This window comes from Coturnix japonica, chromosome 4 (assembly GCF_054131305.1).
Source record: "Coturnix japonica strain WE chromosome 4, WE-NBRP24, whole genome shotgun sequence".
NCBI classification, from domain to species: Eukaryota; Metazoa; Chordata; class Aves; order Galliformes; family Phasianidae; genus Coturnix; species Coturnix japonica.
The window spans coordinates 82,788,280-82,809,109 of NC_140666.1; the positions used below are offsets into that span (position 1 = coordinate 82,788,280).

At 42.0% G+C, this 20,830-nt stretch overlaps 1 protein-coding gene across 5 annotated transcripts in view; it reads right to left on the minus strand.

The window, feature by feature from the left end:
- Window positions 1-7,804: 7,804 nt before the first annotated feature.
- Window positions 7,805-20,830, minus strand: part of RGS12 (regulator of G protein signaling 12) — a 74,345-nt gene continuing 61,319 nt past the window's right edge. For all 5 annotated transcript variants that reach the window (XM_085545759.1, XM_015862670.3, XM_032444116.2 and 2 more), the window contains one exon: window positions 7,805-13,358. In XM_085545759.1, coding sequence (XP_085401885.1) covers window positions 12,994-13,358 — 365 coding nt within the window. In that variant the 3' untranslated portion in view covers window positions 7,805-12,993. The remainder of the gene's footprint in view (window positions 13,359-20,830) is intronic.

Genomic DNA, 20,830 nt, shown 5'->3' on the forward strand with positions numbered 1-20,830 from the left:
CTTATAGACGTAGATTAGTATCCAGACCCCTGAAATTGTGCAAAGAAAGACTTTCTTTTTCAAAAGCCATTGGCTGCTATTCCATCCAGTGTTGCCAAAAGCTCTGCAGAGGAGCAGGAACTAAGCGGCCATGGAAGGAGGAAAATACTTCTTTAAATGTTGTGCAGATGCTTCTTTCCACACATTTCTAGAATAAAAACCATCCACTTCTGTAACCAAAGCATTGAATTTCAGTGATAACCAAGGCAGCTTGTAGGAAAGCCTTTTCACGTAGCTAAACTGAAGAGGAAAAGAAAGGTTGTGTTCCCTGAATATATGCTGCTCCTGGCTGCTGTGTGTAGGCATCTAACTACAAGCAATAGTCACTGAGAGTCTTTCTGGAGAGTCACAACTCTATACATTTTGGCTGGAACTGATTCTGTAACTTAAGGAAAAGGAGGAAGCAACACCAGGAGCTACTTGACTTGCTAGGGCATAGCTGGCACAAAGCAAAAGCAGAAGACATTAAAGCAAGCAATTGCAACAGGAGCTGCCAGAGAAGCACTCCTATGTAATGGGAATTACACCTGAGTAAAATACATATGGCAACCCAACAGTGACTCCAGGGTTCAGCAACCCACGGGTCGGGCAGATGAGCCCATGCAGCTGCTCTCCTTTGCCTTCTCAAGTCGCTTCATCTGTGACTCATTATTTCCAGCATAGTGCTGGAAACTGTCTGTAAAGGGGGAAAACAGTCAGTTGTGGATAGAACAAATACCACAAGATCAACAAGAGAAGGGATGAAGATATGGGAACAATCCCTGTTACACTCAGGATGGATTTCCTAGCCCTAAATTTCAGACTTCTTCAAGTGCTTGTTTTGAGTGAGGCACCATAAGACATTGAAGATAGACATCGATATACATACACACACATATATACACACATACATATATATATAAATAGAAGAAATCTGAAAACAGGAACTAGAGGAAAGACCTGGTGTTGGGGTGCTATTGGGAAGCTCCAAAGGCTGGAGCCTGTGTTGCAGTTTATCCCACCAGCAAAACTGCGGCTAGAGCCTGGCTCTTGTTTTATAAGAAATATCATTTTCCTTTTAAAGAAAGGCATGTCTCGATACTTAAATTTTCTGCACACAATATTGAACACTTCCTGTGAAGTACACATAATCTAAATGCGCTCAGAGCCACAGCTACAACTGGAGTCAATGAAAGGCTTCAAAGTAGCGCTGGGAAGTCTTTATTATGTTTGCAGGCTGTAATCCTTCTGTATCAACGGCTAAAAACCCTCCATTTCAGAAGTTATTTTCCCTTTATAATAACATCATCATGGGAAAATGAAAAAGCAAATAAACACGCAATAAATGAACAGAAAAGAAACAGAAATATTTGCTGCAGGGGGTATAACACACACTGATTGTGCTGCCTCATTCGTTTGCCTTTTCCTCACTTCCCACACTGCGGTGGTTTTCTCTCTCCAAATATAAGAATTATTAAAAGCCCAGACTGAGCCCAGACTCTGAACTATTGAGTAATAATGAAGCGATGTTAACAGCGATCCTTAATCATTCAATATTAACAAAAAATAAATTGTCAACCTCCGTCATTAAACAATAAAACTGCAGCTTTCCTTACCAAGGCACACACTGGATATCAATGAAGAAAACAAGTTTAGACACATCCATATGCATTCCTACCCATGTATCACCTATTGAGCAGACTGGGGGAGGAATGTTTCCCCCTTGACTGAAGGTCAAGGTTTCCTAAGATTCATTTCTTGATCAGTGTTAACATTTCTGAGAAATCTACCACACAGTAACTACAAAACAAGAAAAAATATCATCTTTTCTAACAAATGGTTCCCCCATTGTACTTTCGCAAGCATTTATGCTTTTTCAGGTCATGTTTTCTTCTTGCAAAGGCAGTTTTCTCTTCTCTTTTGAAGGCAATACATGGCAGCCAAGTAATGGCAGTGTTGACTCCTGAAATAATCTGATTTCCAGGCATTAATTGGTATTAACACCCCAAAGCTCCAGCCCACCTCCATAGCTAAGAAACTAAGTGCCAGATACGGACATTGGCCCCACAGACAAGTGCCACTACCTCACTGCAAACCTTTCTGTTGGAAAGGATTGCCTTCATCTCCGTGGCTTGAGATAGTTCCCATCATCTGTTCTTGGGAGCGTTTACTAAAAGTTGGCTGTCCCTCTTAATGAATACCCTAATCACCAAAACAGAGGCTAATTAATACTCCTGAGCTCCAAGGCTGCTGATTTTTTTTTTAAGACTTCTTCTTTGGAGCAGCACCTGGAGAAAATCCACTGGGCTCCTTTGCTGAAGACACACGGAATAGAAGAAAGGTGAAACTGTTTTGCTTGCTTGCTTATTTCAGCAAGGAGAAATAAAAGCTTAGGTTCAAATCAAGGTGAACAGCGCCCCAGACTGATGAGTTATTCATATGGACCCCAAACAGTGCAGCACCCAAAAGGCATCACTTTCCACATGGTTATTACACTTCTTGATGTCACCTCTCGCACCCTCTCCCGGAAAGCTTCAGAAATCCTGAGGGCAAAAATCTACATGGTTTTGGCTTCCACAAGAACTGAAGCCCTGTTTCACCCTCAGCTGCACCAGACTTTGCTGGTAATATTTGTGGTCGTGCAAAACCTCAGCCACAGTGAAGCACAAACCATCCTTTCCTCTGTCAGAGCAGCAAGGCTGGTAGAAGTACATCTGCACAGGTCTGGTTTCTGGGCAGATGGGCTACAGTAAACATGGATTTGGAACTGCTCTGCTGCAGCAGATACTGATGTGATTTACAGACATGCTTTCACCCAAACGTTTACTCCTCCTCAGCCCTCTCGCTTCCCACTCTCCTCCAGCACCTCTCCTGGCTTCCCTCACCCAGAGCTCACAGCTCTCCTCTCCTCTCTTCCCTTCCTCTTCTTTTCTCTCCAGGGATGGAATCTGTTCTCTGATTCTGCATTTTTAGTTTCAATCCCTAACTGCCCTAATTCCCTACCACAAACATCTTTACACGTGTTGGCTGGTATTCTTCACACCTTGTCTTCTGCAGGGGTTGGATCTCTCTTTTGGAGTCTCTGCAGACCTTCATGTTGTCATCACGACTCCCCATGGAGATGCATCTGCCTCTGGATTGTGGGGTTGTCTCCCTGTATCTTCTCTGCCCACCATCTCACTCTCACTGGTGTGGTTTTATTAGATGTCACTCAAGACTCACATCTTGCTGCTTACACGGTGCTTCTACCCCTTTGCCTCTTGGAGGTCACCTCTTTGCTCTTGGTATTCTCCAGCAGTGCAGTCCTTTGCCAGAGTTTCCTGTGTTAGTCTCCCTTCCCCAGCCCAGTGCTTCACAATCTTTCCACATCGCCTGCTCACAGCAGGAGGAAACAAAAGACCCTCACACAGCATGCAGCCTCTACAGCCTTCCTAGGAGCAGCAAGCACCCCAAGATACCACTAGGCAGCACGTCAATGCAACTCTAAGATCACAACCTTCTGTTTCACTTTTTTCCACTGACACAACTGGACTTGCGTTGGTAGGCTGTGGCATCAGACAATATCCTACCTGCAGTCTTTCTCTTTACAACTGACTGCTTTTGTGTGCACTGATCTTGTAATGGCCTCAAGCTCAGAAATCACATTTCAGCCACTGCTGTTGCATCTATATGCTAAAAGATCCCTGCCCTTATTTGTAGCTGTACTTGGCCACGTTTCTTTCTTGTATCTGGAAAACATTAGTTCTGATCCGAAAAATCAAATCATATAAAGTAGCTAAGTTTGAGCAGAAAGAAGGAAACCAGGCTGTGATTTCATCCCGCTAAGCACACAAATCTGTGAGTGATTTAAGGCTGCGCTACAAGCCGCAGTGTGCAGAACCCTCATTTACACAGATCACACACGGATCCAGTTGCAAAAACTAACCAAGATTTTAGAAGAGACAACTCCAATAGTTCTTTCACCCTCCCAGATGTTGTGGCATATCTAAAATACTCTGAACGCAACCAGTCTAGGATGTGTTTGCATGAAGACACTGTTCCTCCTACCACAAGAATAAGAGTGGAAAGTAGGTAACTGTTTTTGGGAGACTTTTTGATACAAACCTTTACTGATAACCCTGGCTGAAGCAGCAGGTCCATGCAGCGAGGCGGATGGTGTTTTTTTTTAGCTGTGTACTCACAGAAAACTGACAAGAAGAGGTGTAGAGGCACCCACTTTCCACTGCTGCCATCCCGTTTAGGTAACTTCAGCAGAGGCTGATTTGCAATTGTTAGGCATGTACATTTTTAGCTGTGCTCAAATTCCTGCTCTTCCACCCACTTTCTTCATTAGCATATTAGACGCCCCCATGGCGTTCTTTTAAATGGTCTGTAAGTCAGGCATGTGTGAGGGGAGGTGGCTCCAATCCTGCAGCTGAAGGCAGCTGAATTCTTCCCTTTCACAGCAGGGAATGACACCAAGGGGTAAGGGACAGCTCCATGGGACGACACCAGCTCCACAACCTGCCTTGACTTAGGGGGTTATTGCCTATGGTTGGATGGAGAACAGAGGCTACCCAGAAAGCTCTACTCATTCTAATTGCAGCCCTAATAATAGCCCGTATGGAAGCATATATATATATACACATACGTATATAGTTTCCATATTTTTTTCCATGTATACATATCTATGGCAACAAGATGCCTTTCTGTACGCTCACTTGGTGCTTTGCAGGTAGCTCGTGTGCCAAGAATCATCTGTCTGTGTCTTTTGTGTATGGTGACCAGGCAAAGCCATGTGATGGACATGTCTTCTATTAAACCTGCACTTCTGCAAAGGAGGTGTGGCTGTCATTCACTGCCATCAAGCAGCTGCCCATGGCCAGCAGGGCAACTCGGATGTTGTGGTTTCACCATAAGGATGTGCACCTCGGATTCATCAGCCTGTATTTTCAACACATTAATTGAGCACAGTGTAGGCCTAGGCTTTCCCTGGGGTTTTTACATCACAAACCCTGTGGCAATCCTCTAAGGGGCTTTCCCAGAAGGTATTTCTAATAATGATGTGGGTAGGTGTTGTTCCAGTCAAGCAGTCAGCTGCTTAGGACAGTGAAAAGTTGCCATTTCTTTCCCCATCTGACACAAATTCCCTTTTTTTTTCCTCTTATTTTTTTTTTTTTATCCTTTTTCCTCCCACTTCCTTTCTCTCCCACTATATCCCCTCAGCTGAGCTTTTACCCAACTGCTCTGGTGGTAGAAAACCCAGCTGAGGTCCACCAGCCCCTTAAGAGGTCAGCAAAGGCAGAAGGTGCCCCTGGGCTTTATGGTGCAGAAAGGATGTACTGAGGGTACAGTAACTTTCTGTGTTTACATATTTCTCCCCTCAGCATCTCTTGCAATAGGGATTCTGTCCCCGACAAAGCCTAAAGGGACCAAACATAAAGCAGGGAGAGGTATGAAATGACAAAACTGGGGTCGCTGCCAGTAAACAGCCCTTTATGCACTGCATAAAACCCAGCTTCAGAAATGATTTGTGTACTTCTCACTGCTAGCCCCGGGAACAGGTCTGGGATAGGGATTGCACCATGTGGTTAAGGCCCCTGCTGTGTTTCCTCCCTTTTTTCCCCTCATTTCCCTGTAACTCTGTGCCACTCCTTGTAATTGCTGCAGAAGTGTAATTGCTGCTCTGTGTAATTGCTGCAAGAAACAATCTGAGCTGTCATTGACTTACATTGTTCACACATCAGGAGAAACTGGCAGATCAGATTCACCCCACCGCCAGAGACATGCTGCATATGTATCTACATCTGAGGCAAGCACTGAGGATCCCATTACAAGCAATGGAGATCTAAAAACACACGAGAGTGGAATTTAAGGTACAAGCCACCTATCCAGATATATAGCTTTAACACATCATTTATTACATCCAGGGACACGAGGTCTATCGGATCAGCTCTGTTAGGATTACTTGGAATTCAACTGGACTTTTGCTCACACATGGCCCAGTCCCATTAGTCATGCAGGTTCCTAGCAAGGAGCATCATGTCTTATGGCAACAAGTGAGACCTGAAGCACTGTGGAGTTTTGAGCACCACAATATAAGGAGGACATAAAACTATTAGAGGGCAACCAAAGGAGGTCTATAAAGATGGAGAAGGGTCTGGAGGGCAAGGTGTATGTGGAGTGGCTGATAGGTGCCCACTGCCACCAATTATCTTCTGCTTGCAAGTTCCAGCTAACTGCTTTGCATGCAGAAGGCCGATCTCAGCCACGAATTGCTTCATCACAGTCATAGGACTGGCTCTGGATATTCTAAAGTTGTGGAAGAGATGGAAGTTACGTGGATATTATTGATATTTGAGTTCATGTCATTCATAAAATAGTAAGTATAGGTAGTGAAAGGCATGCTTGTGCAAGTCTATAAATACAGGAGAATAGTAATTAAAGGGTAGTTTCCTCTTATTGTATATTTTCAGCTTTCCAGAAAGTGCTCAAATCATTCAGAGAGACCCCAGTTCTCTCTCACAGGAATGGGGATGGACACTAGCTTCATTTCTGTGCCCTGATTTAAGATTACTGCACTCCAAGAGATTATCTTAAATTAGATTAATTTATAGCTGGCCTTTCATTGCTTATCAACCTACTCAAGAGTTGAGGCTTGAAGCTGTATAATAACTACATCACATACAGTTCTGAGACCACAAGTAGAGAGGAGGGAAATCAAATGCAGTGCAGTTTAGTGTGTCCTGCAAAAGCAGACACTAAGTACTTAAGAATGCCTGGTGTGAACTATAGGCACTCCAAGTTGCTTTTGTTTTACTCTTTATCTACAGGGGTAGGATTCATCTTCATCACCAAAAACCGGTACGAGATTGTCAAGGGGATAATGTTGTGTTGGCACAGACTTGGAATAATTATGTTTCAACCCCATCAGTCATTATTTTCTACTGTTGGTACCCACATTTCTGTGCCTCCCCTTGCTCTGGCAGTGTTCAAAGCACAAATGACAAGGGTGATAAATGAGATGGGAACCATTTAAGAATCATTACATCACTGATTCAAGTTAGCATGCACAGGCACTGACAGTTCCACTCTTGCTGCCTGGTAAATAAGAGCATTCATTTATTTCAGCAGTGCCTGCTGCAGATTCGGAACCATTCAGTGCATCATTCCATGCAGAAACTGCAGAGATGGACAACCCTGGTTCTTGCAGAAGGGCAGCCAGAGAGGGATGACTTTGTATGTGGAAAACATGCAGCTGCTGCTTTGCCTCAGGATTGCAATCCCTTTGTGTTGCTAGAAGAGAGCAAAAGGAATTAATTAAAGGCTAAAAATCAAACCCGCTATTATTAAATTCCTAAAGATGAGCTATTTTGAAGGTATATAAATATTTGGCATTCTTAACAATTCTCTTTAAAGAAATTCTTCTATGTAAGCCAGGTTTAAGGAGATTTCTTTGCAAACTCAAATAAGACACAGGCTGCTTTCAGGCTGTCTCATACTTTAAAAGCTCTGATGTAAGTAAGTGCTGGGTCCAAATGTCAGGAGGTCCCAGCAGCTGAGCTCGGAGGACAAGAACTTGCTCTACACCTTCATCCTCTGTGCCAATGCCTGGTCCAGCCATACTCCACCACAACTAAAGATGGGGACAAAATGCAACTACTCTGAAATGCACCAGTTAAGGTTTATATATATAAATGGTTAGAATGAATGTAGATATTTTTTCCCTGTGAGCAACTGGGGAAAAAAAAAAGAACCTTATTTTTCACCTTCAGATTGAAATCAGAAGTCAACAAAGCACTATCGGTTTCAGTGGTATAAATTATTTATTTACTAATACACAGTAAACATTGTAAGTGAGTTTGACACACTTAAGACTCTATCAGCATCACTGTGTGGTCAGGATTTCTCAATACTTTGGAAATACAACGCATGAGAAATCAGTCCAATGTGTGTTTTCATGTTAGAAAGTCATTACAGAGGAGTCTAAAGTCACAAACACAGATAAAACAAGAATACAAATCAAATTCTGTACAAGATCATTTTTAATCTATACAACAAAATCATCACTTAAGATGAGAAAATATGAACAATTTTCTTATCTTCCACACAAGCAACTCAGAAAGCATGTTAGTTCATCACATTGGATTTGTTCATGTTTGGAGTAATGCATGCAGGCGAGATCTGCAGACACAAAGTTATCCAGTACTTCCCAGCAGGTCATAAAACCATAGAATAACTCAGTTGGTACAGATCACTAAGGTCATCCAGTCCAGCCATCGGCCCATCACCACTTCAACCACTACCTCATGTCCCTCAGTGCCATAGATAATGGTCTTCTGAAAAAGGTCCAGAGGAACCTGGCTAAAAATAAAGGTGGGTCTACAGAAAGGAAGTATTTAGGTAAGACTGATGAAAGTTCTTCCTGTGTTTTAATTGGCACTGGCTCAGGGCTCACAAACCCACCGGTTGTTCAGTACCCTGATGCCACATTGCTCATCTTGGGTTGCTGCTCCAACAGTGACAGAAGTATTTGGATGTGAGGCTCGTTTTTGCTGCAGGGCAAACACCCACACCATCCACAGAGCAGCTCTGTTGTCATATGGCCTTTCTACATTCCCACAGAGCTTGGAAATCTGCCCGGTGATGCAGAAAATAGAGCGATTTCTAAAGCCAGCACAATGAGCAGCAGTGGGGATTGAGGAGTGGCTGGGGCTTTGCAACGGTTTTGGCTTCTTGCACCTATTGAGATGGACCTGCCGTTGGGCTGGGGCTTTCTCAAGCTTTGGAAATCTCCCACAATCTCTGAGAACTCTGGCTGTTTGCACTCCAGATGCTGCAGCAAACTATCACACATGCATCCGGGCTCCCAGCCACAGAGAGATGATTTCAAGTGACAATAGTCACTACCAATGCTGTGCTGGAGTTGGTATGAGCAGCAGCAACACAGATGAGAAACAACTACAGCAAGGATTTCAGTTTTGTGGTGAAAATCAGGCTACTTCTAAAAAGTAAAATCATTGAATCTTTAAATCATAGAATCATAGAATGGTTTGTGCTGGAAGGGACCTCAAAGGTTGTGTAGTTCCAGGCCCCATGGCCAAGGGCAAGGTTGCCAACCACTAAATCAAGTATTAGATGAGGCTGCCCAGTGCTTTATCCAACCTGGCCTTGAACACATCCAGGGCTGTGGCAGCCATAATTTCTTTGGGCAGCCTGTGCCAGTGCCTCACCACCCTCACAGCAAAAACTTTCCCCCAGCATCTCATCTAAATCTTCCCTCTTTTAACTTAAAACCATTCCCCCTTGTCCTGTCACTGTCTACCAGTGATAAATAAGCTCACAGATATATCTGTGCCAGTGAGACAAGGAGGCTACTGGCTGAGCCACTCCTTTCGGCTGTTTTCTGGTAAGAAAGTAAGTTCTGGCATAAGGAGAGGTGGAATAAAACAACGCACATGGTAACAAATGCAAGAAACGAGACCAAATCTTTCAGGCAGAGAAGTAGTGCAAGAAGGACCTGGCATCACTGAAGGACATGAAATAACCCCCGGAAGACTTTCAGGGCCATGAGAAAGTGCACAGTGCAGTCAGGTACTGGCTCCTTCCCATGGAGCAGTAAATCTCTTGCAAAGTCCCTTTGCAAAGCCTTGTTTATGTGCCTTCATTAAACAGCAGTTATTTGTCACGCAGTCCCCAAGGGAGAAATTGCACAGAGGTTTAGTTTGCATGTCTGTTATATCACAGATCTCTTGACAAGGAGCACTGCTGTAGTACTACAGCAATCCTGAGGGGGAAGTCCCTTTTCAAGTTTGCCTATACGTATATTTTCTATTCCTCACGGGGCCTTTAAAACAATAAACAAGACGACTGTCGCTGTAGTGGAGCCTGTGAGGCTGAAACCACTTCAGTTTGAGGCCCAGATGCCATGACAACAAGTGAAATATGAGAGAACTGGGATACTAAATAAAATTCAGAATGCTGCAGGATTTTCTAAGTGTATTTTGGTATTGCTGGAGTTGGCCTTTTTTACAGCTTGTGGTTCAAGATCTGATATAGGCCAGTGGATCTCCCACATCCACATAAAAGAATGGGAACGCCAAGTTTTCCATGCGTGTATCACTGTGGGCTCCAGAGTAATTCTTTACAAGTGTTTCAACAGGGGAAAACTGGGAGAAAAAAGAAGGGAAATAAAGCCACATAAAACTTGATTATCTTTAGGAAATAACTGGCAAGAGAACAGATTATGCTATCAAGGAATGCTTCAATTGGCCTACTTTTCTGATTGCGAGTAGATGTCATTAGTAGTGGAAATCACAGGATAACGAGGCAAGGTAAAATTATATTATTAGATTTAGGTCATGCAGTAATTAATCCTGGCCAACATCCTTAGCAAAATCAAGGACAACATTAGCCAGAGACAGGCCACGCAAAGCCAGTTTTGTTATCTCCACAATCTGAAGCAGCTGATTGCTGCAGGCTCCATTTTGCTTTTCTGACAGATATTGAAAAGTAAAGCTAGTAAGTCCAAGCAATGAATTTCCATGACCTAGCTGGGAAGTCATTGTTTTAAGTAATAGGTCAATAGCTAGCATAGCAGTGCAGTACAAGGATGAAGATTTTTCCCATGTTCCTTCATTTATAGGACTTCCAGGCATTGTGCCAAGATATTTCCCTATGTTAAAGAAAACTCCATTCTTCTACATCCTTCACTATTCCATGCTGTCAAATTCCCTTTGAATCCTCAATGCAGTCAGACCATTTGCTGCACTCAATGTAAAAACAGCCCTTTTGTTTTCCTGCTTTTTCCTCAGCTCAGCTGCTTGCAGAAAGAAAATAGAAACCAATTTTTAAGATCTGTCCTCAAAAGGTTGTAAAAAGACAATGATAAATGTGTGTCCCCACGCTGTGATTCTGTACCTTTATCTTAAGTTAACCAACTGGTTCTAGTTGCTAAGGCTGGATAACCAAGTGCCCTTGAGCTGTGCCCACCTGAGCTCTGCATATGCAGCTGCCCACCTCAAGCAGAAGGGTTTCAAGCTCAACACGTCTCTTGGATCCCACATGTTTGGTAACCCCAGTAGGTCTTTTTCAACTACTTGACCTTGTAAAATTCCTACCTTCCCATTCTTTTAAGTATCTTCTCACAGTCACTATGCTACCACTGCTGTGTTACATCGTGTCCTGAAAGGATGACATACAATGCAGTGGGATGCATCCTACCCTACCAACCCAAAGGAGCAATCAGTGCAGTAGAGCAGCGTTTCCCCTTTACCCTTTTATCCTCAGGTCTCACAAAGCCGACCTGCACTCACTGCGCTGTGGCTCTGCTGGCAGCTCAGCCCATCACACCATGGGATGGTTGCATCAGCTCCCAAGCCTGTTCACCCACTCCCACCCTGACTTTGGTTGCTGCCAGCTGTGTTTCCCTGGCACGGATACCTGGCCACACTGGGAGCTGGGCTCAGGTAACCAGCTCGTTTCATTCACTGCCATGAGAAAGAATATTCAGATACCATCGAGCACTGACAGCCTCACAGCGCTATTGCAGACTCCCCTCCTATCCAACCTTGTTACACCAGCGTGATTTTAGCATGGCTCTCAGGCTGGTTTTAACCTTGCAAGTTTTTAAAACAGCAGCTATTCTCACAGCTCCTATTATCCTTCAATCCAACGTTAACAAGGGTTTCCCTCAACAATAAGCACAAAATCGCTTTTTAGGGGAAAAAGAATGGAGGTTTTAGGGCTAATGGGTGCTAAGTCCATTTATATCACTGGAGTGTTTAGTTTATTTAAATCTTTAAGTGTAATATTTACTGCTGTAAAATTCTACGTAGCTCTTACTCGTAATACAAACAGATTTGAGTTGAAGGATCTGAGTAACAGTCTCCAGTATTCTCTGCTAGCCAGAAACTTCACAATCCTTGGTAGATATTAGCAGGAAGGGACAAAGAATAAGAAGTTAATGAATTACCACAGAAGTGCCTCCTTGTGTGGCTCTGCAGCCCAGGAGCTATGGAATATGAGAGCCCCAAAATAATTCCAAAGCAGTGAAGATCTCAGTGTATATACTCAGTTTTCTTTCAGAGATGAACAGAGATCCAGCACTTTCCATGTACCCTCCTGCTTGTCCAGACTCATAACCCTTTCTCAAGAAACAGGAAAAGAGGAAAAGAAGAATGTGGGAAAGCAACACGCTCGGTAATATTTTTTCTTTCTCAGAACTGCCTAAGGGTAGAAGATGAACTGAAAGTATTAAAGACAAGAAGAACGAGTGGCAATTAACTGCCTACTGAAAGAGCAGAAACAAACCCACCTTCACACAAAGCCAAACCACCAGGAGCATTGCTCAGTGGGGACCTGGATGGCCCTCCCACCACTGTGTCATCAGTACGTACATTTCTGCTATAGGAACACCACCAGTGTTGGCTACAGGAGCACGTTATTCATTCCCAGTGCAGGAAATTCAGACCTCTTCTTTATTTTTCGTGTAACAAAGGTCTTACAGCACACATCCAGTCAGATAATCCACTAGAGAAAATCATGGTCTCTTTACACCATGAGCTGATTTTACTTCTACCTCAAAAGTCTCTGAGCACACAGGGAATCCTATGGACCAGGAGAACATTAGAACATTAAAGTGAAATCATCTTAAATTAAAAGTTTGGGTAGGGGAATTTGTATTGAGTTTGTCTTTACTAAAGACAAGAAGGGTAGAGGTGGGAAATCATTATTTAATTGCACTGTGCAACAGAATCGTGACAGGGATGGTATATAAAGAGTATGAGAACAAAAACAAATAGTTCAATACTTTAAATACCTTTTCCTCATTCTACAGGTTCTAACTCATAGCAGAACAGACTGTCTGGCAGGGACGCTGAAGGCAATGAGTACTGAAAACAGCTTAAAACTTGCAGAAACGTGTCCCTAAGGCATATCCCCATTGCTGCTGATGCCAGGCAAAAATACCAGAGCTCTTAATTAAAAACAGACATTTTAAACAAAAGTAGCTTTATACTGACTCTCAGTGCCCTTACTCTTCTCACTTTTGACAGCAATGAGAGATGGAAGGTCTGATGTCCTATAAACTCCAGTCCTCATCCTCCCTTGGCAGGATCTCAGTTCAGAGATGTAACTTTCAAAGCTGAGGTTCCCTTCAGAGTCATCGCAGGAGCGCGTTCCGGTGTCTTCCAGTTTGACCCCATCCACATCAATAATCCTGTTCACGGGCAGTTCTTTACCGAGGCTCTCCTTCACACCTGCAGGATTAATGCTTCTGCTGGCCTTTGCTTTGAGAGACGTCTGCTCACCAGGGTTCCGTGAAGTCCCCTGTGAATCTTTTCTCCTTATGTGGTTTGCACCTGATAGAAGAATTAGAAACAAGTGGGGAAAAAAAGAAGAAGAAAAATAAAGAAGAAAAAAACACACAAAACAGAAGAGTTACGTATCTTCGGGGTTTGAACAATTCCCATATTGCAACCTCCTCAGAGGTCTTAAAGATAGATAGCAGCTGAGATGTTCCTCTGCCCTCCACAAGTTGTGGGTGCCCCATCCCTAGAGGTGACAGGGCCAGGATGGGTGAGGCCCTGGTCAACCTGATCCGGTGCCTGACCCAGAGGTTGCCAACCCTGTCCATGGCTGGGAGGTTGGAAATGGATCATCTCTGATGATCATCTCTGATGATCCATTACAGCTATTCTATAACTCTGCTGTGCTGAACTGCAGAGTATCAGATAGGTGGCTAGATGAAAAAGTTGGCTTTAAAACCTTCTGTGTTTGTTCCATAAATTGATCTGTATGCTGTACTGGTTAGAAAAACAATTAACTAAAGATTACGAATATAATCATCTTTGTTGAGCACTTTTTGATGTGGAGAAAGAGGAAAATGAAAAGGACACAGAAAGCAATTTCATATCATTTCAATCAAATCGCTGCGGGGCCTTCTCAAGGATTAAAACTTTTTATGTAATGAAAATAAGTTAAAATCCTAAGGAATACAATGTTATGATAGCGCTTCAGCTGGTGCAGCCCCTTCCGCTAATAACTCCTATGTTCCACATCAGCAGTGCTCGATTTTTTCCCCACATCTAGAGGAATGAGATCAAACCCTAAAGAAATCAGCCAAGACACAGCAGAGAGAAGGCAAAAAGCTTTCTCAGCACACTTAGCCCATCATGACTCCAACCTACACAATTACAGCTCAACTGTAATGGGACTATATTAACATTTCATGCTTACTTCTTCATACAGCAAATTGAACATCAGCTTAACTCTAACTGCTGTTTGCATGGCTGTGGTGCAGAATGCTATGCTTGTACTCTGAAATGTTTGTCTTACAGAGCTGTAATGAATGGTGATCTGAATCTTTTTAATCTACTGCTCCATGCCCTTTGAGGAAACCTCTGACTCTCCTTTCATCTTGTTTAAGAAGAGATACTCATTTCTAAGAAGCTGTACTAATGACGAATCACAACAAACAGTTTGCATTGAGAGAGCATTGATTGTGAGTCATCTCGCAGTCTTATTATTAAGAATGCATCCTGCAAAATGTAATGCAGAGCAAGAATTGTGATGGTGTGGTGAGGTACCAAAGCCGTGTTGACTTTAACTAAACCGAAGGTTTCCACAAAGGCTGGTTGGCATTCACAGGGTTCAGCACACATCACTGGAAACTCATGAGGAACAGCAGGGAAGGTGACAGTGTTCCTGTATTTCTTTGGTTGCTAGGCCTTTCTACAACTGCAGATAAGAAACGCCATGGAAGTCTTAGAACTACAGTGTCACATGGAGCAACCCAACTTTCAAGTTGCCTATTTGGAACAAAGCAAAAACGAAGCCATTGTTGGCTCTTGGGTTTCACAAGACTTTATATAAACTCATGTGATGAGGAAGAAGCTTGTATTAGGAGCAGGTTTTCTTCTACTAATGGCTGTACTGAGAACAATCCCTTGGAGGAACTGAACAAATCACCATGGCTGCAATAGCAAAATCCCATCTATCAGTAATCTTCAGCTCCACTGCTAAGCACTTGTGTGTCTGATCCTGGTAATATGTTCCAGCTGGTTTAAAGCTGCTAAACTGGAGACCTGCACATAGGTCTGCATTTTTCCAAAGGTAAATGACCAGGCAGCATCTTGGCTGATCTTTGGATCTCCATTACCAATATTTCTCCTTTCCTGACATTTACATTTAAAGCTGTCTGGTTTTAACATTATGGTTACGGAAAACTCGCCTCTGTGGATGTAGACAAAGGGAGCTTTTGTTCTTCTGCATAAAATAATCCTCATGATCTTAGTAAAATATAAGCAAGATACTGGAAGACATTGCCTTCTGAGTAGTTTAACACCAGTGGAGCATCTGGCCAAGTTCCAGGCAAAGATGAGATCACAAGGAAACTAGAAATTTCAGGAAAAGCATTAACCATCAAATGTAGATAATGGGATCAAATAACTGTAACTCCAGTGAGACGTTAGGATTTACAGATTCATCCACATCTGCCAATGGATGTGATGCAAATGCTGATAATATTCCTGGGCTGCAGTTATTAGGTCTGCTTACATTCAAGGTGCCACTCTAGATACGATTGACTTTTTATGGGATAATTTAGATCAGATCTCAAATTCAGCCCCTCTAAGTGATCAACATTAGAACTAGTTCCACTCATATCATTTTTTTAATGAATACAAGCAGTTTAAGTTTCACTGTAAGACGTGAGCTCTCTGTACTTTGTATTTTAGCCCATACTTAGTGAGTTTCATATATGATGGAATGTTAAATACTGTTCCATATAGACACCTATTCCACGTAGATGCATCATCTCACTTCAAATTCTGGCTTTGCTGCAATCCTATTATTCTTGTCAAAACCTTTTACCGTATAGATGGCTCTTAGTGCTACAGGAAGATAAAAAGGATATTCTGCTCATTTCTATTCCCAGACATTTGACTTTTAACATTTGAGAGAGAGGATCGGATTTTCAGCTAAATATAATGAGCTCGTTTAATGATTCTGCGATGACTTATAAAAGATAAGAATCTGTTTGAAGCATTCCTCAACACATACAACTCTTGTGAGAAGAACTCACCAGTGTTTTCAGGAGCTATTATTGAAAGCACACCAAGAAGCATACCGCCAACAAATGTAATCAGTCATTTTCAAATGACAGATCCAAATTCATAGACTCTGTAATTTGGGAGTCTGGGCAGATACCGCTCTCATCCCTCATTCAATACAGTTGTCCTAAGGCCACCACGTGCTAGCTCGGAGAGATTCTTTTTCCACAAGGCTCAATAAGGAGCTTTGTGGCGGTCATTCCAGGAGGTGTTTCCTCTTTGTGGATTATTTCCTATTTCCCTTGGCCTTCAGCTGTACTTGGGCAGTTTAGCTGTGGGAAATGGCACCCTTCTTCTTCTGAACTATTGTGAAATGGTGCTTCAAACTGCTAGGCTTCCCAGACGTGGATTCTTTTAAGTGGTGGGAAAATGACTTCCACACTGGTTGATGTGCTGTTACCACTGTAAGCATGTTTGTCAAGTGATTTGTGATTCTGAAGGGAAGAGAATAGTTCAAATTTAGAGTTCCGCAGGTTCAATTCCCCTTCACAACTTTACTTCCTTTCATCTCTTAACTGCCATATCCCTACAGTGAAACAGGATCTAATATAAATGTTCCTAACTACAGCTTTTGCTTAATGTTTCCTAAGGAAATCTGACTTAATAAGCTGTATTTCATGATAAAACAACAACTGTATCATGTGTTTGGTGCCTTGAAATCTGACTCCCAGTGATGGCATCAAGCTAGGAAACTGAGTATCCTACAAAGGAACTGCATTCTGCATATTAGTCTTCTATTTGCTTTTTCAGTGGCGAGTTCTAGAATACATTTGCAGCATTAAGCCTAGAATCACGGGTTGGACAAAAATTCTTCCACTGCTCTCATCTTGAAAGAATTCACAAGACCAAAGCACAAGGCATAATTTGGAAAGACAAAATCTTAACACGACACAGAAGGAGGAGCTGGTGTGACCGCCACCACTGACAATGACACACATAATGAAGAGAGCAAACAAGGCACACGGCGTTCACTGATCTCACATGGCTACAACAGCAGTGGTAAGCTCCTCCACGCAACACTTCAAGGCCAAGGACAATCCAAGATGAAACAAACTGAAAAGCTCTGGATTCCAAACCAGGCTGCCCTACCAGCCCTCAGCAACTCTGGGCAATCTGAACTTTCTGTTTCTTCACAGCTAAAACGGAAATAATTCCCAACTGAACGTTTTCCAAGCGTGACATGGCAAAACATCTCTGCAGCAGTGCGCCAATATTCCTCCCTCTTTGAGATCTTCCAGTGCTTACAGTGGACCGAGTAACACGAATCAATTTAATGTGCCATTTGTTATGTCATTTTTCAATTAAGAGTTTCTAAGATGTGGTTGAGCAGGGCTACCCGTTAAACTTCAAGCAATAACTACTAAGTTCATTTCACTGTCCGAATGTAAGTCGTGCTTTTGAATAGATCCGGTTTTAGCCTGTGAGCCTTTGGTTCAAAGAGAGGTTGCCATTTTTTATCCAATCAGCAGGATAATTTGCTAATTCCTTCCACAATGTGTATTGTGCTGCTTGGCTGAAATCAGCTCGCATTTCAAATAATCATCCCTCAAGGCCTTCCTCACTTCCCAGTTGTCTGCTCCTACCATAATTCTCCTCCTTTGTTTATTATCAATCTCTGTCATGTACTACATGTCATTCTCCCATTTAATCATGCTCTGATTAAAAGGAGATTAACAGATTCTGCCCTCAGCATTGCTGGATCCCTCCAAGTACTTCTTCATATTGATCCAAAAATCCAATTATCTTCTATAAGATTACACATAGCCAGTAAGGATATAACTAACTGCTGGACAAGAAGCTTGGTTAGAAATTATTAGTTACAATAATTGCATATTTTTTTAATTATAATCCCTTCCTTTTCTTCTTATTTTTTCCCTGTATGTTTTCATTTAGGTGCTTATCTTGATTTGCAGAGGATTTGTTGCAGGATTTCCTCTAAAATATCCCACATGAATTAAGGAGTTACGCAAAGTATCAGTTACATACACTACTACGGAATTTATTACACACATAAGCTTACTTTGCATTCTTCCGGAAGATATATGTGTGAGTTCTTAATCTCCTTAACTATCACAAAATTGATTGCATTTAGGATTTATTACCCTTGAAGCTGAAAAGTTTAGCAAAGAAAGTCCCAGAAATCCAGCTTCCATCATCTGATTGCTCCTCCTTCATTACAACGTCCTGCATCCTTTTTGTGAATAATGAAGAGCAGTCGGGATTTTCTTGGACACTGGGAACAGCAGCCAGCCCCAGGTTGAGTCCACCCAGCGTTCTGCTTCTGCATCTGCTTTCAAAGAGAAAAATCCTAGCACTGATCATAACCACCCTGCTCCTCAGAGCTCCTTCCCGTAAGAAAGGAAGTGAGTTCACTGTGAAGATGATACTGCTCATCTATTTCAGAAGCAAGCAGTACCTTCAGAACAAATTAAATACCTGTTTCCAAGCATATGGTCTAAATTCATCCCTTAGCTTACAGATCTGTGCTATTTAAGTATTGCTGCAGAGAGCTCACCCTGTTTTTGCTTCTCCTGGCTGGCTCTTTATCTTCGTATAGTCAAAGAACATCCTGAGTTAGAAGGAACCCATTAGGGTCACTGAGTCCAACTTCTGTCTCCACACAGGACCACCACCCAAAAATCAGACCGTGTGCCTGACAGCATTGTGCAGACACTTCTCAATGACATTACCCCAGTGATGCTACCCAAAAATCCATTTTGTATCTACACAGGGATTATTAAAACACATTTTTAGTCGCTTGCTCCACCGAATCTATCACCTACTCAAATAAATACCTTCCTACTTGGTAGGCAATTCTATCTGTAACTTCATCTTAAGCATTTATCTCACCTGGACAGGGAAGGTGCTTAATCATCTGGGATAAACTGATGGATATGGAGGACAATATTTAAAGCACCTGGACTACCCCATGCAAATTAAAACAAAAATTAAACCCAGAGAGATTAAATCAGTAATTTAACACTTTGAGAAACAAATGCATCACTTGAAGCCAATTACACCCAACAATAATTATTTCTCCTGCAGTTAGATATCAGCAACATTATATATAGAAGCATTAAGTGCATTTCAGAAGTAATCTTCCTATCCAGAAAGCCCTAATTTTTGATGTGGGAAATTTCCCAGAACTATTAGGCTCATTCAAAAGTAAAGACATTTTCTCCTGCTGAGTATCACAACTAGAATTAGGAACAAATCTTGTGCTGCAAGCTGATTTGGTAATATGTACTTCATAACTACATAATACTACAGCAACACTTGTTCTACTTCATTAGCATTAAGATGTGTTTGAAAAAAAATTATTCTCAAAAGCTCTAAGCATTGCAACCCTAAATTATGTGTTTTCTGTCATTTACTTCGCCCTCTTCATCTTCAAATGAAGTCTGCTCAAAGAGTTCCCCCTTGCAGGGAAACGTTCACTGCAACTGACCTGGCGGCTTTGCACCATCAGTCTGGAGTCAGACAGTTGTCCCCAAGCCAACACTTGTGCAAAGGGGCTGCTCTGCACACCCCAGCACCTTCCCTGCAGATACAGACCTGACATGCATACATAGAGGGCAAGCATGCATGCCACATCAATTTGAAATGAAGCCACTTCAAATAACGTGGTCACTGTTTTCATTCTTCCTACCATCTTAATGTAATAAACCAGTCAAAAACGCATTTTCCACCAATAGGAGATTATGTAATGGATAACCATTAAAGCACTTAAAAAAGCACGCGTTATTAATGATTTAGTCCTTTTAGAAATTGATTGTTGACCGGAGATAGATTCCAGCATTCTTTATTGTGATTACCACACATCATTTAATAGTCTTTCCATGCAAACTCCATGAAATCACAAAAACAGAAAACTTTCCACAAAAATCAGAGTTTTTTCTGTAGATGACAGTTCCTGTAAAACAGCGAGAATAGTGTAAAACAGAGTTAGTGTGTGCACCAGGATCGTAAGAGAGAAGAAAGGTGTTTTCCAGAGTTTAGAATTTTTTTTTATTCCTTAAAGAAAAAAAAAAAAGTTTGTCACAATGTGGAAAAAACTGAGATTTTAGTTTTGCAAAGCTAAATTTGTTTGATTACTCAGAGCTCTCAGGTGACAATGAGAGCAAAAAGAAAACACAATCACCAGAGAAAGTAGAGTATTTCAGGTGGAACAAGTGAAAATTCACATCTGTAAGGGAAATCCTAAAATAATTCACTCTGTAGGATATTTGTTGTTTTCTGTGGGGAAGCCTGAATGATATTTAAAGGGAAAATGCAACAGGACATTATTTCACTATGTGGGAATACAGTGACTTTCAGGAATAAGTCATTCTGTGCTCAGAACACAAGAAGGCCTAGGTAACAGCACCGCAAGCTTCTCAGTGGTACATGTAGAATATATAAATTTCATTTTAATTAGGCTTCACAGTACTGTTATGTAGGACTCACCTCTAGGAATGAGAAGAACCATTAAATCTCCAGCACCCATTCAACCCTTTGGTTCTTACCCACAACTACCAAATAAAGAGGTTGCTATATTGGTTGCTCCACATCAAATGAACTGAAATCAACAGTTCATTTCTAAGGGATAAAGGAAGAAATGCTTGAGTTTAAAATAAGAAAAGTAATGAATATAAGGTTTAGCCCAAGAACCCAAAGACAGAAGATACTCTCCTTTCAGGAGTTCTTTCAAGACTCATTTAAAAGAAACCTCCTCTCTTAGC